This window comes from Zeugodacus cucurbitae, chromosome 5, assembly GCF_028554725.1.
Source record: "Zeugodacus cucurbitae isolate PBARC_wt_2022May chromosome 5, idZeuCucr1.2, whole genome shotgun sequence".
NCBI classification, from domain to species: domain Eukaryota; kingdom Metazoa; phylum Arthropoda; class Insecta; order Diptera; family Tephritidae; genus Zeugodacus; species Zeugodacus cucurbitae.
Genome location: NC_071670.1, coordinates 50,204,904 through 50,222,077, shown reverse-complemented (window position 1 = coordinate 50,222,077; position 17,174 = coordinate 50,204,904). Strand labels below are relative to the sequence as shown.

Sequence of the window (17,174 nt, the reverse complement as noted above, 5' to 3'; positions counted from 1 at the left end):
AGCAGCGCTGTGGACGGCGCAGTCGGCGGCCAAAGCAGCAGCAGCAGCTTGCGAATGCCAAGAATTTGTTTATTTCGAGTAATTAATGGAAAGAGAGAGAGGGAGAGTGAGAGTGAGAGTGAGAGGAGTGCGTTAACAGCTGGTGATATACAAGTGTGAAATATGAGAGACAAAAACGGCTGAACGCCTAAATGTATGCTTGCCTGCTAACGCCTGCGCGCCTTCCATGGGTGTGTTAAATAAATGACGCTCAATTTTAGTACAAACAGCATATGTGAGGAGTACTAAAGGTTGAGAGTTATTTTTTCTGAGTTGAGAAGTACGCTCTGTAACACTTTCGCACTCTCTCTCTCTCTTCATATTCCTCTCTTTTAGTGTTTATCACTATAGCTACCGAGGCGCTTCGTTTTATGAAACTGCTTTCGTAGCGAAAGTTGTATTATCTGCGCAAAATCAAAACAAATCAACACGTGGTTTTTCACAAGCTACAAAAAACAGCGTTGCTCTCAATTAAAACCTTACGTAGAGTCCAGCCTCCGTCAACTCAACCTCCAAACAACTTTTGTCGAACATTTATTTGTTGTGTTTTCGGTTTTTTTGCTTGCTACGAAGATTCGCACACGAAGCGCGCTCACTCAAGTCATCTGCTCCGTGGTCTCACACTGCTTCACTACAGCGCGCTGCCGCGACCAAACTTTGTTTACACAACATTTACTTTTGTGATTATCTCTCCACGATGTTTTTTGGTTTTGTAGTTCTAATTGTTGTTGTTCTTGTTGTGCAAAAGTTTATGCTGTGCTAAGCATGAAAGTACTAACTGTCAAATTTGACACTTGCGGCGGCGACTACGCGCGCTATTAAAGTGAGAAAGGGATGCAATTAGAAGTTGTGATGGAGTAAATAAGGTTCAAGAAATTAGGGGAGAACTGATAAAGCAAGAAAACAACAGCTGAACAAAAGTAATAGAAAAGTTAGCGTCACTTTAGTGGTTTGCTGCAAGTTAATGATCATTAGCGGTGTGTGAAAGAGAGTTAATTTCTTATTGTTGTTTTTATTGACCTTCTGTGTTGTTATTTGTTTTACACACATCACACACATTTTTTAGGTCAGCAGTGACAACACGCCGCATGACTGTTTTGTAACATTTATGGATTACCCAAAAAGAGCGCAACAAAAACAACAAAATATAGAAGCACTGTTATCAGTGGTGTCAGGCGCAGCGCCATGCCAGCTGCTTGGTGTTGGTGTACTAAGAAATGGAGCACACAGCGTGCTCCATATACGTATGTAGCCTGTGCCACTAATATTTGTTGTTGTTTTTGCTTCTAGTTTTTTCTATGGGCGTGTGTCTTTGAATTTTGAATTATGTATTGATAAGTTGTGATGCTCGGCATGTTAAACATGTTAAGGTTTTCTTGCAGTGAACAGTGGTTCAAATGAGAATTTTTACGTTAAATATTCACTCATAATAGTTATTGTTCTGGGTTTTTTAGTACTTATAGTATCATTTTAATAATTGTTAACTGCAAAATTATTTACTGACTATAGATAAGCCAGTATAATAAGAATATTTTTTTAATTTTTTCGTATGCAGCTTGAATTAATTTAAAAATCCGCAGAATTTTTGAGATTGTTTCGTGTTCGTAATCCTCTTTCATAATTATAATTATCGCTTTTTCCTCAATACGGTATTAATTCCACTTAAAATTTAAATACTCTCACCAAAAAGATCATTTATTTAACATAGTTTTCCAAAGTTGTTTAAAATCTTTACAGAGATGAGTGGCATATAGTTAGAAAGGGTTTTCCTATGTTTCTTAATGATATGGTTATGAAAATATCAACCGATTTTCCTAATTAAAGACCTGACATAGTTGATACAATAATGAAAGAGAGGATTATATTTATAGTTTGAAAATAATTGTTTTTTCAATTAATTTATGCGGTTAGACCATTCTCAAGTCTTTAACCAAAGATCTTACTTCGACCGCAAAACGCATTTTTTTCAAAGAGGTTTATTTGCTTCGTAGTCACGATTCCAGTCCATCAGCTAAACTGAACGCATAAACCAAACAAATTTCGTTAGGAGGAACAATTAATTGAAATGAGAAAAAATATTCTCAAAACGGAGATGATTTTCTCAAAAATGCTACTTTTTTCATCAGATGAAATGTATTGAAAAATTCATAACATTGATATGAAAATTTAAACGAAAAAATGAAATCGTTCAAGGCTACAGCAATAAATTACCAACAATTTGAAAAAAATTTAAATCGGTTTTTCAACTCTTTCGGCAGTCCAAGTCACCGCAACGACGTTTTTGAAAAAGATGATTTCAAGATAAACGCGTTTAAAGTTCCAAGTATATTTTTATCTAGCGTAGCGGAGCAAGATTTAAAACGCTATAACTTCGCTTCTACTGCTTAAAACTCTATAAAAATTTAAGATTAGAATTCTTAGGAACATATACTTTAAGATAAAAGAATAAAAAAATTAGATTTTTTGACCGACTTCAACATATAGAACCCCTTAACGCTCACATAACCTATAAAAAATATTACTAAATGATGTGTAGTACGATGTAAAGGTGAACCAAAACTAAAATTTCTTAATTTAAAACTCTCTATACAATTCCTATAAGTAACAGCTACACTGTGCTGTAATGTGCAAAACAATTTTTTCCAAACATTACAATGAATAATATTTCAATGGTACTACAACAGCTAAAACATGAGGTATGTCAAGGGCGAACAGGGTGAAAGGACACAGTGAACGCCACTCATTTACGAGAGTGAAATTAAAAAACGAAAAATCGTAAAGTAGGGGAGAGGAAGAGCGTAATATGGCAGAAATAGGCGATATTGCACGCATTGACACACAAAAGTTACGTATACGCAGTGGCGACGAACTAACAGAATGAAACTCATTTTAACAGCGAACTGATTTAACTGTTAACAGCAACTGAAATAGCAATGAGTAGAGAGAAGCTGTAAGCAGAAGGATGCTGTAATAAGAAAGATGCTGTAAGCAGAAGCAGCGCTAAGCAGAATTCATTCGTGTGACGACGCAGCAGCACAGCAGCCGAGTAGAGGCTGTGGCCAATTTCAACGCTGCTTGTCTGTTCGTACGCACCGATTGTGTCGTCAGTCAGTCATTCGCAAACGCACAGCGTTGATGCAACTTACGCTTGCTGCCGCGGCAAAATCGGACTTTTGCAAATGCAAATTAAGCGCGAGTTCAAAACTGAACTGTAATTGACAGCAGATAGAATAGACAGCAGTAGTGTGTTTGTAGTGAAGATAGCAAAAAATTGGTTGAGTTTAGTGAAAAGTGAAAGTGAAATGGTTATTAGAAAGTGAAATCAAAGTAAAAAAGTGAAAGTGAGTTTATTACTTTTGTTTTTGGTGTTGTTTTTTTACTTTTTTTTTGCCATCAAAGCCATTGAGTTTGGCGATCATCGTATTGTTTGCGCAAATTTGCATGCACACAAGCACACACACTCTCGCCTTCCATGTATGTGTATGTGTGTATTTTTGGGTGTGGACTTTCTTTATTGCTTTTTTTCGCAAGCGCATACTTTCTTGCGCTAGTCTCAATTGTTGCTACAACAACAACAACAACGCACACACATCTTCGTGGCTAGACGTGCTCGTAAATGTCGTCGTCGTCGAAGTCGTGGTCGTCCTTATTGCTGTTGTTGTTATCGTTGTCATTTTTGTTGTTGTTATTCTAGTTGTTGTTATTGTTTTTGCTGTTGTTGTTCTGCTCGTTCGTTCCCCACATCGGTTTAGTATTGTTTTTGTTGCTCTTTTTTTGCTCTATCGTCTATTTGCTAGTGTTTGCTGTTGTTGTTGTTGTGTTTTTGTACGCGTCATCGGCCGCGCGTTCGCGTCTGCGTCGACACAGCAGCAGCGAAATGCAAAAATATAGCAAAAATGTATGGCATTCCAGCATGCTGGTGGCAGCTCATCAACGTCGTTGATGCTGCTACTGTTGCTGCTTCGGCTGCTGCTGCTGAGAATGCTGCTGTGGATGCTGCTGCTGCTATTTGTGTTCGCCATTGCCATTGCCACAGCTAGATTCATAGCCAAGCAGCTAGTTGTCGTAATCGTTGACTCGCCCTGCTTGCGCGCCGTTCGTCCGTTAGTCGTGTGTGGCGCTGTGCCGTGGCGGTTGATATTCAAGTTTTTCGCTTTCGCTCTATCGGAAAAAAAATAAAATAAAGAGAAATATGCAAGAATTTTTTTTAACAAATATATTATGTAAGCTGTAGCCAGTGACAACTAACGGTATTTACAAAACTAATTTTGTGTAAAACTAATTTTCATAATTTTTTCTGGCTTGCCAATGTGCGCCACGCCATGGCCAAACGTCGCTTGTGATTACGAAAGTCGCGTGTGAAAAACGAGAAAAGAATTTAAAATCTTCATAAGTTAATGGTGGCAGCAGCATTTTGAAGGCGTTTATGAAATGTGAGCACATAGCGAAAATCAAAGAAAATTCCTTTAAAAAGCTTTAAAGCCTGAAAGTATGCAGCATTTTTTATTTTTCTTTTAAAATCCTAAAAGTAGGCTATGATTTTTAATTTGTTTCTTTTTTTGCCTAAGAAGCCTAAAAGTGGGCTATGATTTTTTTTAGGTTTAGTTTTTGCCTTATAACGCCTGAAAGTAGGCAATGATTTTTATTTATTTTTGTGTCAAAACGCCTAACAGTGGGCAACGATTTTGCTTTTTCTTTATTTTTGGAGCATTTAATTGCAGATAAATGTTTTTTGAGCACACATACCGTTATGTATGCATGTATATGTGTGTGTATTTTTGTGTTTATCGCGATTTAAGTGAACGCGTACGTGCTGACGCACATCCGTACGTGAAATGCTTTCTTATTTATGCATGCGTGCGATTTATGCGCCTTCACGCAAACAGCAAAAGTAAATAAAAAGAAGCGAAAAAATTAAAAAATCGCAAAATGTGCGAAATGCGCGAAATAAAATAGCGAAAAACGGCGACAGATACTAAAAACTGAAAAGCTATAAAATTTTTAAAGCAGCAAAAAAGAGAAGAAAAAAATTTAGCTTAACTGTGTAAATTGCATTAAACGAGTACGTGCCGAAAACAACAACAAAAATGTAAAAAAAACTCGAAAAAAGTAAGAGTGAAAACGACAACGACCACGAAAGTCAAACCGAAAGCAGCAGCAGCAGCAGCACAAACGCGCGGAGTCCTTGAAATCTTTTGAGCGTCCTCGCCGTCGCTGTTCGCCACAGTTCGTCACAGTTAAACGGGCCATATGAGTTAGATGGGGCGTGTTAGTTAGTGCGTCGTCAGCTATTGTCGTGCATTAAGCTACAGCCAAAACAAGTACAACAACAACAACAAAACAAGCAAAAACACAGTAGAAAAGAGTGAAAACCAAAAAAAAAAAATCAAACATATCATGTACATGTTATAGACCAAGCACAAGCAGCAGTGATACGCTATTCCCATGTAAGCAACGCCATTACAGCCAACAGCCGCGGCAGCATTGATGTTACTCGAATGCGTAAGAAATTGCCACAGCAGCAGCAGCAGAGCCAGACAACACAGCATCCAAAGCATACGAATCAGTGCACATAGATCAGTCGCGTTGCGTGGCAGACAGAGCATGCTGAATGTGTGTGGTGTGTGCGTCTGCTGCTGGTCGTGGCGTTGCTGTGTGAAAGTGAAATGCTTCAAAGAAATTACGCAAAAAAACGAAAATTGTCGAATCAGCAGAGTTTAAGTGTGCTCGTGTGTGTTTGTATTTGTGCTGAAGACTAGCTGTGAGATGAAGCAGCCAAAATGGCAACATTTGTATTGAATCCTTTGTACATTCTTTGTTAAATTTTTTCTACTGCAAATTTAAAATCTGCTTTTTTCGTTGTATTTGATAGTGTGTTTTGCATGAAATTTTAGTCAAAATTGTTGCTCAGACATTTGTTAGACGATGAGGAGAGTTTCTTCTTCCATTTGTCGTAAGCGCCTTGCTGTTATTCATCGAATTAAGAGTCGTAGAGGCTTAGAACCAACTATGAAGTATTGAATTTGTGAAAATCTTGCTTACGTTAAAGAAGAACCCCCGAGTTGTCTTTGCTTGTCAAGTGATAACTAAAAATAATTTTGTTGACAATGGAAGATTGGGCTCCAACTTATATTTTAGTGACAGGTGTTATCCTGTTCTAGTAGGCATCCCCTATCACTACACCAAGTTGAACTATGCATATTTTATTATAAAATCTTTTTGTAAGCATTTGTCAACTTTCAACAGTCTATTTGAGTGGAGAATAATGAAAATTTCTGAAATATATTAAAAATTCTAAACCAGTAAAGTATGTTGGATATAATTTGACCTATTCCATTCTCTAAAAACATTTGTAGTTGGTTTTTGTCCAAAAAAAGGTCATTGTGATGATCATTAGAGCCAAGTCGAACCTTTCAGTCTTTTAAACCATTAAAGGATTCTGATATAATATTAACAACTATAATTTGACCTACTTTCCTCCATTCACCGGAAACAATTTGTAGTTCGTTTTTGTCCAAAGATGTCATTGTGTCTATTATGAGAGCCAAATGTAACCTTTCAGTCTTCTAAAACGGAATATCCGTAGAAGAAACGTATGGCTCCAGATGAGTCATGCGTATCATGAGCTTTTAGACTGATTAGGCCATCAATAATTAAAAAACATAGAGCGGATCTTACAATATTTTTCAATATTTGTAAAATATTTCCGAAGGACGTAGGAAAGTACGATTTACTGTATTTCAAGTTATACAAATCTTACTCAATACGATATTACCTTATTCTCAAGATCCGACCGCTTTTGTTGTCGTATATTAAAAAAAAAGCTTAAGGAGTTATACCAGCGTAATCCATGAAAAATTATGCGGTATTCTTGAATTTTTTTTGAAGAAAGTACTCTATCCATTGTTTGGAAGTTTTTTGCACATAATAAGGTATATTTTCAGCTACATTTCAAAATTTTCTTTTACAAAAATATTGAAAAATAACGTGAGTTATATACTGTCTTCGGAGGTGTCAAAAAAAATGTTCCCTAACTGCTGACATGATTCCGGTTTAAAGTTTCAAATATAGCGGCTTACATATACCTGCGAGCGGTCGCTCTTTAGAACGCTGCCATTCAAAAACTATTCAAGATCTTACCGCTTTCATAGGATATTTTTGAAAGTATAAACTATCAAATCAGCAAAAAATAAAAAAAATCGATATTTTGAAAATGTCACACTGGTATAGGCCCTTAAGGTATCATGTTGCTGATAAAGATGACTCGGGCCTGTGAGAGCCATAAGAGACCAGAACTTTTACTTAAAGATTGCAGTTAACAAGAATACATATCAGCCGAAAAATTTTCATAATTTTCTTTAATTCTCTTCAGCTTTGATCTACAACCAATCTCAAAACAGCTTTTTGTAAAAAATATTAATCGGAAAAAAATATGTTTCTGTGACAGCGAAAATTATATTTACCAGTTTCTCTAACGCCAAAAATTCACGCTGTTGTTTACTTAACCTATTTTCGTAAAAAAAATCTAATAAAAACAATGACAAACACAACAACTGAAATTTAAATGATAAATATTAAACAGTGACCACGTATTTATTATTTTGAACAACTCTCCACTTTCACTCAGATAACTGCCAAATCATCAGCGATTGGCTCCATAAGCGCCAACACTGTCTTTGATCTGTGCGACAGCATCGTCACCTAAACACTTGCAACACAAGCAATCTGCAATTTAGCTAAATCATCGCTTATCTTTTGGACTAGCTCGCCAGCATTTTTTGGTGTCATCTTATTTTGCTTTTTTCTATTTTCCATTTTTTTGTTTTCGCTTTTCTTTGCCGCCCCTACCACTTGGCTCCAAGCGCGCTCGCGTCTTCGCTAAGCAATTCCCCCAGCAAGCGCATAGTAGCAAGCAGACAGTCTCAGTAGTTTGGCTGCAAGGCTATTTCTTTCCAATTCCTCTGCATACATACGTTCGGTATGTTGGTTTGTGTGTGTGTGTTTGTGTACGCGCTTGCAAGTAGAAAATAGAAAATAGCTACTGACGACACCAAGGATAATAGGGCGGTGGCACACTGAGGCATCACACACACATGCACACATGCTTGTTCTCATCTACACTCGCATTTCAGCAGTTCAACTCAAACTGATAATGAGTTGCCATTAAATTTTAATGTTTGTCAGTTACCATCAAAATTTTCTTCTATTTTCTCTGTTTAATATTCTTAATGTAGTATATAAATAAATTAAAGTTTTGCATTGTTTTGACATGCGTCTCGTCTCCTTGACTGACGAATCGTTTAAGTGTGGGTGTGTGAAAGTTTTATAAACTTCTCCTTAGTAAAATATCAATTGTTATTAATAGTCTTGACAATTTCTATGAAACTTTTTCGTACTTAAGTCGCTCTTAAGTATTAATTACTTTGCATTTCTCTAACTACTTCGTAGGTTATTTTTTCTTAACTTTTTAAAGCGCTGAGAATTTGTTGGTATTGACATTTATTATTAAATTATATAAGTAAAAGTTGTAATGAATTCTAAAATTAAGTACATATCAGCGATGTATTCGATAGTTACTTAGCATCGCATCAGAATTATTCTTTTGTAAAATCTTGCCACACAAGAGTACACAAGTTTTTTTCACCTAACTGTTTTTTTTTTAAACCTCAAAACAAATCGATATTATATTTCATCAAATTATCGCTATGTCCATCCGTCTCAATGGGCTGGTGATAACTATCTCTCTCACAAACTATTTGAACACTCTTAACTAATATTGATGTCTAACATTCCAATGATGCCCGCTATTGAAGATTATGATTTGAAACTAAAGAAGATCCAATTTTACATCCATCTTCCATTAAAACTATATTTTGAAACCCATTTTCGTTTAATTTGTTGCATACCTGTGGCAATTCTCATATTAATTTGTTCGACATTCTTAGAAAATGCAGTTCTATCACAATTTTTAGTAATAGGAGAATTTCAAATATTGTTCGATGTTTAAGCAATTTTTTCAAATTTATACTGTTGTAGGAAAACCCAATTTGACATCTTAAATTTCCTCCCAGAGCTACTTCATATAGTTTCTGAACTCACGTAAACTGGTGTATGGTGATTGTGACATGTTTCAACGAAGTTGAGTGATGCTGTGGTGTTCCTAATTTCCATATTTAATATTTCATAGAATTTTTCTATTAATTTCAAACACTAGTAAGTCCGAAGCTTTTATAATGCTAATTTATCCTCATTAGTTTACATCAGTGACACCCATAGATCAATTAACTTCCCTTATCTCACAACAACAGCATATTCTACTCCTTTCTCGCATTGCCAAATTCTGTTTGGAATTTGTTCAGTTAGCTTTAGAGTCCGACCGATTAATCGGCCTTGGCATCGGCATCGGTCAGTATCGGCCACAAAATTCAGCATCGTCATTGGCCATATCTGGCGATTCTTATCCGATTCTTTATACTTCTTTTGAAATACACTTAATTAATTTTTCTTGTACATTCTTGATTTCTTGAAACCATAAAATATTCCGACTTCTGTCCACCTTATAAAACACAATTTGATTCATATTTGCCTGAATTAAACATTCCTCACGATGATAATATTAAGTCTAGTAAAAAGAACTTCATACTTTTTGTTTTAAATTTATTATTACATTGTTGAGATTTTGAAGATAATTACATAATGTCACTCTTATAGAAACCCTTGTTGCTATTGGCAAAAAACCTTGAGATTCTATTTTTAAAAGTTTCTCTTGAGACAAATTTTCATAATCAACATCATTCGCTATGGGCAGGGGAACAGGTAATAATCATTTGGTGCTGATCTGGACTATGAGATGCTTGCAAAAGATCCTCACAAAAAAAATATTCTTTCTGTTCTTAAAGGAAAAACTATATTGTAGACCTATGAACTTGTTTTGAGAAAAGACGAGTAACTTATTTTTTATATCTTTATGTTAGATATCTATATATAGTGGAACTTCTCTAACTCGAATCACCATAATCCACAGAAAAACTTCGAATTAAAGAGACTTCGAGTTATAGAATTTTCATTAGAACACATAATTTTTCAAAAAAACTGGAAAATATAGATTTAAATACATTTTCATTTAAGTACTTTACATAAAGTTTTATTTTCATACGTTAAAATATCTATTTTGTAATTTTGTTGGTTGCAATTTGCTATTGTTTGGCTCTTGACGTCTGTATCCCATGTCTTTGTTACATGATTAATGAAATCTTTAAGTGTAATATCATATTTTTTGATTCATAATATCATATTAATATCCATACAAATATAGGGACTCCTTTAAAATTGTTCCTTGATAGTAAAATTTTAAATTTTGTATGTCGAAAAGTTCGATTTATGGCATGAATTTTGTATGAAATTTGACTTCTATTGCCAATTCAAGAGTTCGAGTTATGGAGATCTTCGAGTTATAGAAGTTCGAGTTATGGAAGTTCCACTGTATTATACAGATTTTTAAAATAAGTTTGACTTTTTGAATATTAATTAAATTAATACACACCTTCATATTTACATATGAATCGATTTTTTTATTTATTTTGTGATGTTATTTGTATTTTTTTTTTGTTATCGGCATCGGCTTCGGCCAAAAATTGGGTGTCGGTCGGACACTAGTTGGTTTTAGGTTGTTTGTTGGTAACTTATTCTCATATGTTCCAAAATGTCCTCTATCGTAAACATGTTTCTGTAATAAATTATTTTTTACATTGCTTATATACTTTTGAGAGTCTGAATCATTTTTGACAAATTTGTCATAAATCACGCTCAATATTCTAAAGAATATAATTTTTATCTGAAAATAGATGCTGGTGTGCTTTTTTTCATCTTCGAAATTTTATTATTATTATTCTTAAAATATGTGACGTTATCTTTTGAAAATATTTTATCAAATTTCCACTCTGTGAGTTTCCTTCGATGGGAAATAAGAAATAATTTGACTTACTTTTCGTTTAAGACATATTTACTCTAAGAATAGTATCTAGCAATTTTTAAAGTAAATTTTGAGTCACCGGTCGGTCTATCTGTTACTTTTTTGGGCGTGGAAATAGAACAAGTATCCGTTTTGTATTGGGAAAACAAATCCTAATTCACGAATTTGCACACAATCCAGTAATGTCATTTAACTATTGTTGATGCTGATCCTTTATATTCGATTCTCACATACAGACCATCTGCTTGCTTGACTATCGCTTTCTATATGTTTGTTATAAGATCTGATAAAGTATTCTGCCACTGACCATTGTAGAATTTGAAGATATATTCACTACTTCTTTGCTCATTAAGTTTAAGCTCTGCTTTTATGTCAAACATATTTCGTTACGAAAACAAAAACAATGTTATCCGCAATCATTAGAAGTCAGTATGTAGACCTATAAATGAAGTGGTAGAAGTACTTGCCATCCTGTTTGTATTTTTTATACCAGTGCATTAGACTTATGGTATTTGTTTGTTCGATTTGTCATTTCCGAAATTTTATTGAAGTGTATACATATTGAGAAGTGCTAAATGCCAAGAGTACAAATATTCTAAACTCCCTCATACGAGGTTATCATACGGCTTACGTTTAATATTATTGTTTAATGTGAATGAATACATAATATAACTCGCTAGAAACAACTGATTTATATATTTTGGCTTCTTTATTACCTTTTTGAGCAATTTCCCTGGAAATATAATACTTAACATTTTTACGGCAGGGATAAAATTCGGTAAAAAAACTGCTGAAAATATTATTTTGTAATAAAAATCCATTCAATAAATGTCTGCAAACAATTATTTTTGTGTTAAAGTAGTAATGATGATTACACTATCCGAAAATGTATACACTTATATACATAGCTATACTATTCAACGCACATTCTCTCCATATACCCCCAACTCTGTGATAGGTTTCAATTCAATTGACAATTGCACTTTTATGGCGGCATAAAAAAGCATGAAAACGACTCGATTGGATTTACTAGAGTGGCCCAAAAGACATTTGCACTCAAAAACAAATTAAACGCGATGACCAGAAAATACAATTTATAGCGACAAAATGCGTAGTAACCGCCAACACAACCAACCGACACAAACGCAAGAAACAATGAAATTTATAGTTAACCCGAGAGTGAGAGAGCGAGCCAAGGCACAGCTATTTAAATGGCGATTTTCACGCATTTTCAATAACATAAACTCTAATTTAACCGTTCGCTGCCTGCCTGCCAGCCACAGGCAGCAAATAATTACGACACCGAAAACAAAAGCAAAAACAAAAAAAACAAGAAAGCAGGCACTTGTGGCCTTAGAGTAGGAGCCGGAGTGAGGGAGGAGGCGGAGCAGGTGGGGATGGTGGAAGCTATAGAAACATAATAACAAATAAGCTAGCCAGCAATAAATGTGGCAGAAATTGCAGGCAACAAAAATTTGTGATTTCACCAAAAAAACATACTTAACAGTACATGAATATATATGTTTGTATGTATGTATGTATGTGAGTTTGTTGCGTGTTTGCGTTGCCATCTGTGGCTGCTGCTATGCGTGAGCATAACGAATGAAACAAACAAACCCGAAAACGTAATAAAATTACAACCAAACTAAAGTCGCAACAAAACTCGGCCAAGTGGTCCGGCAGCCAGCCGCCAGCAGTCCAAAGCAGGACATTGCCAGTAAGAGCCATAACAACACACCAACACACACACATACACCCATACTAAGGAGTAATAAAATCACTCGTTGAGTCGAGTCAGTTGTGGAGCATTTTGTATAGCTTTTATGCTGCTTGCTGATGCCAGAGAGTGTAGAAAAGTAATTTCAGTCAGGCAGTGGCTAGGCAGTGGGCGTGTGTGGGTGCTATTGCTTGGGTGTGAATCCTTACTCAGTCGCAATGTATGTTTCTGCGTTTGTATGTATATGTTGCTGTTGTTGTTGTTGGCCAACATTAACCGAAATACGACTGACACAATAACCGTAACGAGCATAAACAACAATGTCAGTGGCAGTCGACAGTCGGCAGTCGGCAGCAGTTGTATAATAATAAAAACAAATAATATAAATAAGAAAATGCCAAAACCAAGCAACAACAACAAAAACAATGCAAGCAGCAGCGTACGAAAGGCTAAATAAATTAAACTTGGAAATATTAATTTTGATAAAAGTCTATGAATTTGATGTAAACTCATTTTGCATAAAATCAGGCAAATGTATTTGACATGATATTTATTATTTGAATACACACACACACGCACAAATACATAAAGAGAGATTGTTATTGAAAGCCGTTGAGCTGAAGTTTTAGACAGCAAATAGGAAATCTTACAATTTCACTTGTAATCTCAAAGCAGTGTTAGCTGTCTACTTTCTCTCTGGAAGTGCTATATACCCGTATTCTCTGCAATTTAGTGTAGTGCAAGCCAACAAAAGTAGAAGCCGAAAGTACAGCATGAGGGTTGTGTTATCATGTTTAGTGCTTCAGCTTTGAAATCTGGAAATAAATTGATTTTTTTTATATTAACACACAGACAAACTAAGATTTATTTTCACAGTAACTGCAAACATTTCTGCGAATTTGCGTATAGTCTTTCACGCATCATTCGGCTTTTGATTTTTTCTGATGAATCGTACGAAGAGATTTTGCTATTTACCTTATGACTTTTTCTGAACATTTTTCTATAGGGAAATAGGAATATAACTAAATAAATAGAATGACAACGGTAGTTGACACATATGAATGTATTTTGAACAAACAGCAGGAGGCATTTCGATAATTAACTCGTTAATCAGTCAATTTGTTGCTTTGTCCTGATGATTAATTAATTAAACAAATAAATTTAAAATTATGCAGATGATCTTCCAATATCAAACTTTACCTTTATATTATGTCAAAGAAAGTGAAATTCGATAGATATAAGGGCTTAAGAATTCAACCATAAAGTGAGTGTCAAAATGTAGCTTTAATAATGACAAAATGTTACAGAAAAAGTTCGTCACATAAAGGTATTTCTTTAGCATAAAACTTTGTTCCACATGAACAGAAAATCTCCAGGAATTGGCTCAACATCTTTGCTTCAGTTTTCCGTTCTCTTTTACAAAATGAATGATTTTATCGCTTTCCAAGTATTTTATAGTCACTTTCAAGAAACTGTCAGAATGACTGAATGAATTCAAACATTCTGCTAAACATAGACGTACTTCATTTCGTGCTCTGTAATGATTCTAAGTAAAATCAAGTAAGAAACGGCAATCTTCGGGTTTAACCGAACATTTTATACCCTCGGCATTTAATTCATTTAATGTTATTAGGATAACACACAATTCGTCCCATGTATTCAGCATAAAGTCAACTAGAATAACGAAAATCATTATACATAGTATAGGGAGGCTGGACTAATTCATGCATAGATGTCTACTATTTTTATATAAAATCCACCGAAAGTGTGAAAATCTGTATATGAGGTATATTTGGTCTAGGCGAAGTATTGTCCTGATTTCGCCATTTTTGGCAAAGGCGCACAATAATATAAGTTACACATCTTCTTCGAATTTCTTAAAAATATCTGAGAGTTTTACTTAGATTTTCGATAAAAAATTTAGCCACAAGCTCTGATTTTTTTCTTACCGAATTAAAGCACGTTTTGTAGTTTTCAACTCAACCTTTGAATGAAAGGTGTAGTTATAATCCGATTTCATAAATTTTTATTCTACGTATTGGCACACATAAAAGAAATGACTCCAGAAAGTTTAGATGATACGAGGGCTGCTATATATATTTCTGGCCTAATAACGAAAATAGAAATATTTATCAACGAAAATGGTTTTATTGTTTTTCAAAATACAGTAGATATCGGTTATATGCAATTGTTATAATGCAAAAAAAAATTTGCATACAGGCGGTAATTGCAAACAAGCGGTATTCGCTTATATGCAAAATATATGCATATACACAATCAATTCGATGTAAACAAAAAATAGCACACAAGAAATAGAATATATAAACTTATTCAGTTTTAATAAAAATTATATTTCACTTCAGTCAATTCATTTAATTTGAAAATTGTTAAGATTTACTTAAAAAATCTGTTATTTTCTTCTGGCATTTCTGTTTTTCAGAACTCTCTAGGATTAAATTTTCAATATCTTCAAAAGCCTCTAAGGGATCTATATTGTTATGACAAAAATAGTCACGCAGCGAATCTAAGCTTAGCAAGGCATTTTTCGTTGAGGGGTGTTTAATACAAGCCTCAGATTGCGCGAACACTTCCTCATCTTCAGTAGAATTTTGATTGACGGCCAATACGTCCGCAACAATATCCTCGTCCGACATGGTTCCAAAGCAGACAAGTTCATTATCGCATTGAATGTATTCATTATCGAGTGTGCACCATTCATAGTTTTCGCCTTCTGTGGCTGCAATCTCATCTGTAATGAATTGAATGTTGTCAATGCCTGCCTGAAATGAACAATTTTATTTTAAATTTGTACCATCTTTAACACGAAATTTACCTTTTTGAAACAATTACTAATTGTTTGCTGCTTAACAAGGTTCCAAGCGCGATTTGCATAATTGATACCATCCAAAATAGTGAGCGATTTCAGGAATTCAACTATAGATAAGCCCTTCTCCAACGCACAAATTTGTTTTTTTATTAGTATTTGTCGATATTCCATTTTAAAGGAGTGGATGATACCTTGATCAAGTGGCTGTATAAGGGCAGTTGTATTTGGTGGCAAAAATTCAATCGTAATGTTTGAGAATTTCTCATCTGTATTGTGGCAAGGAGCATTATCAACAATCAAACATATCTGCTTGTTATCTTTTTCAAGATTTTGATTGAGATCTATTAGAATCTTTTTCCAAATAACACTCGTCATCCAAGCACTTCTATTATTATAATATGGCAGCGGTAGCTGTTTTCCTTTAAAAGACCGTGGTTTAGCCGACTTTCCAATGCAATATGCACGTTTATACGTGCCGGTTGCATTGCATAGAAACAGAAATGTGAGGCGTTGCTTTTGAGTTTTGAATCCCTTTGGATTCTCATACTTGCCTTTGTAACTTCCATTTGGCAACGCCTTGTAGTACAGCCCGGTTTCATCGGCATTAAATATACAATCCGGCGAAAATTTTTCAATAATATGAGGCAAACGGTTAGTAGTGAAAACTTCTGCACTTGTTGCGTTATTTTCGCCAGCTTCTCCGTAAATCTTGGAGAAGTTAAGGGCATTTCGCCCGCACCAACGCTGCAACCAACTACGGTCTGGCACATAACTTTCGTTTAATTTTAACGCAAATTCCTGTGCTTTAGAAAGCAAGACAGGTCCGGTAACAATTCCATTTTGGGACCGGATTTGGTTAAACCAGGACAACAAGGTTCTGTCCAAATTCACGTGTGCGCCTTTCCTATCCCGTTTCCTATTGGGATTTGTTATGGCGCGGATTTTGTTCTCTTGGATTTGAATGCGCGATATAGTGCTTAAGCTAACTTTATATTTAGCAGCAATGGTTTTTCGGTCTTTGGAAGTCTTTAAATCGTTTAAAACCGCAATTTTTTGTTTCGCTGTTAACACAACACGACGCGACATTGTAACAAGTGTAACACAAAATCATATGTTTGACAATCGATAAATCGATAGAATAAATTTAGTGTTTCAGTGTTGGAAAATTTGCTTAAAACAGATTAAAATTTGTACGTAACGATTCAATTTTGCTGAAATTTTTTTGCATAAATGCGATATTTGCTTATAAACGATTTGCATTCAAACAACCAAATTCATATAATAAAACGTTCTATAATGCGTTGAAATATGAAAATTTTGCATATAACCAAAATTTGCATACAAGCGGTTCGTCATATAACCGATATCTACTGTATTCTCCATCAAGATTTATACACTTCTGCATGCGCTCAAACCTATTTTCGAAGCACTTTTTTTGAGCCTTTTTTTGAGCGATTGTCAAATTGTGCGGGATTCTACGAGAACAAACCTTTTTTACGGCCAGGTGTTCATGCAATATCGAATGTATGCTGGTGGGAGAAATGCATAGGCATGCCTCTATCGGAAGGTAAGTTACATGACGGTCTTGCATTATCAGTTCACGTACGGCATCGATGTTT

The 17,174-nt window shown here is 34.9% G+C and overlaps 2 protein-coding genes across 2 annotated transcripts in view; one reads left to right on the top strand and one right to left on the bottom strand.

Moving 5' to 3' along the window:
- Window positions 1-3,777: 3,777 nt before the first annotated feature.
- The window catches only part of LOC105217288 (glutamate receptor ionotropic, NMDA 2B), a 162,403-nt gene continuing 149,006 nt past the window's right edge, over window positions 3,778-17,174 (top strand). The window contains exon 1 of the mRNA XM_054232315.1: window positions 3,778-4,472. The gene's annotated coding sequence lies outside the window, so the exon portion shown is untranslated. The remainder of the gene's footprint in view (window positions 4,473-17,174) is intronic.
- On the bottom strand, window positions 14,900-16,924 carry LOC128922309 (tigger transposable element-derived protein 6-like). Its single transcript, XM_054232316.1, has 2 exons — window positions 15,562-16,924; window positions 14,900-15,508 (listed from the first exon to the last, which is right to left on the bottom strand). The coding sequence occupies exons 1-2, from the start codon at window positions 16,639-16,641 to the stop codon at window positions 15,116-15,118; spliced, it is 1,473 nt and encodes a 490-aa protein (XP_054088291.1). The 5' UTR covers window positions 16,642-16,924; the 3' UTR covers window positions 14,900-15,115.

Coding starts and splice junctions, on each gene's coding strand:
- LOC128922309 (XM_054232316.1), bottom strand. CDS start 16,641: ATGTCGCGTCGTGTTGTGTTAACAGCGAAACAAAAAATTGCGGTTTTA. Junction 15,509..15,561: donor TTAGTAATTGTTTCAAAAAG/GTAAATTTCGTG, acceptor TGTTCATTTCAG/GCAGGCATTGACAACATTCA.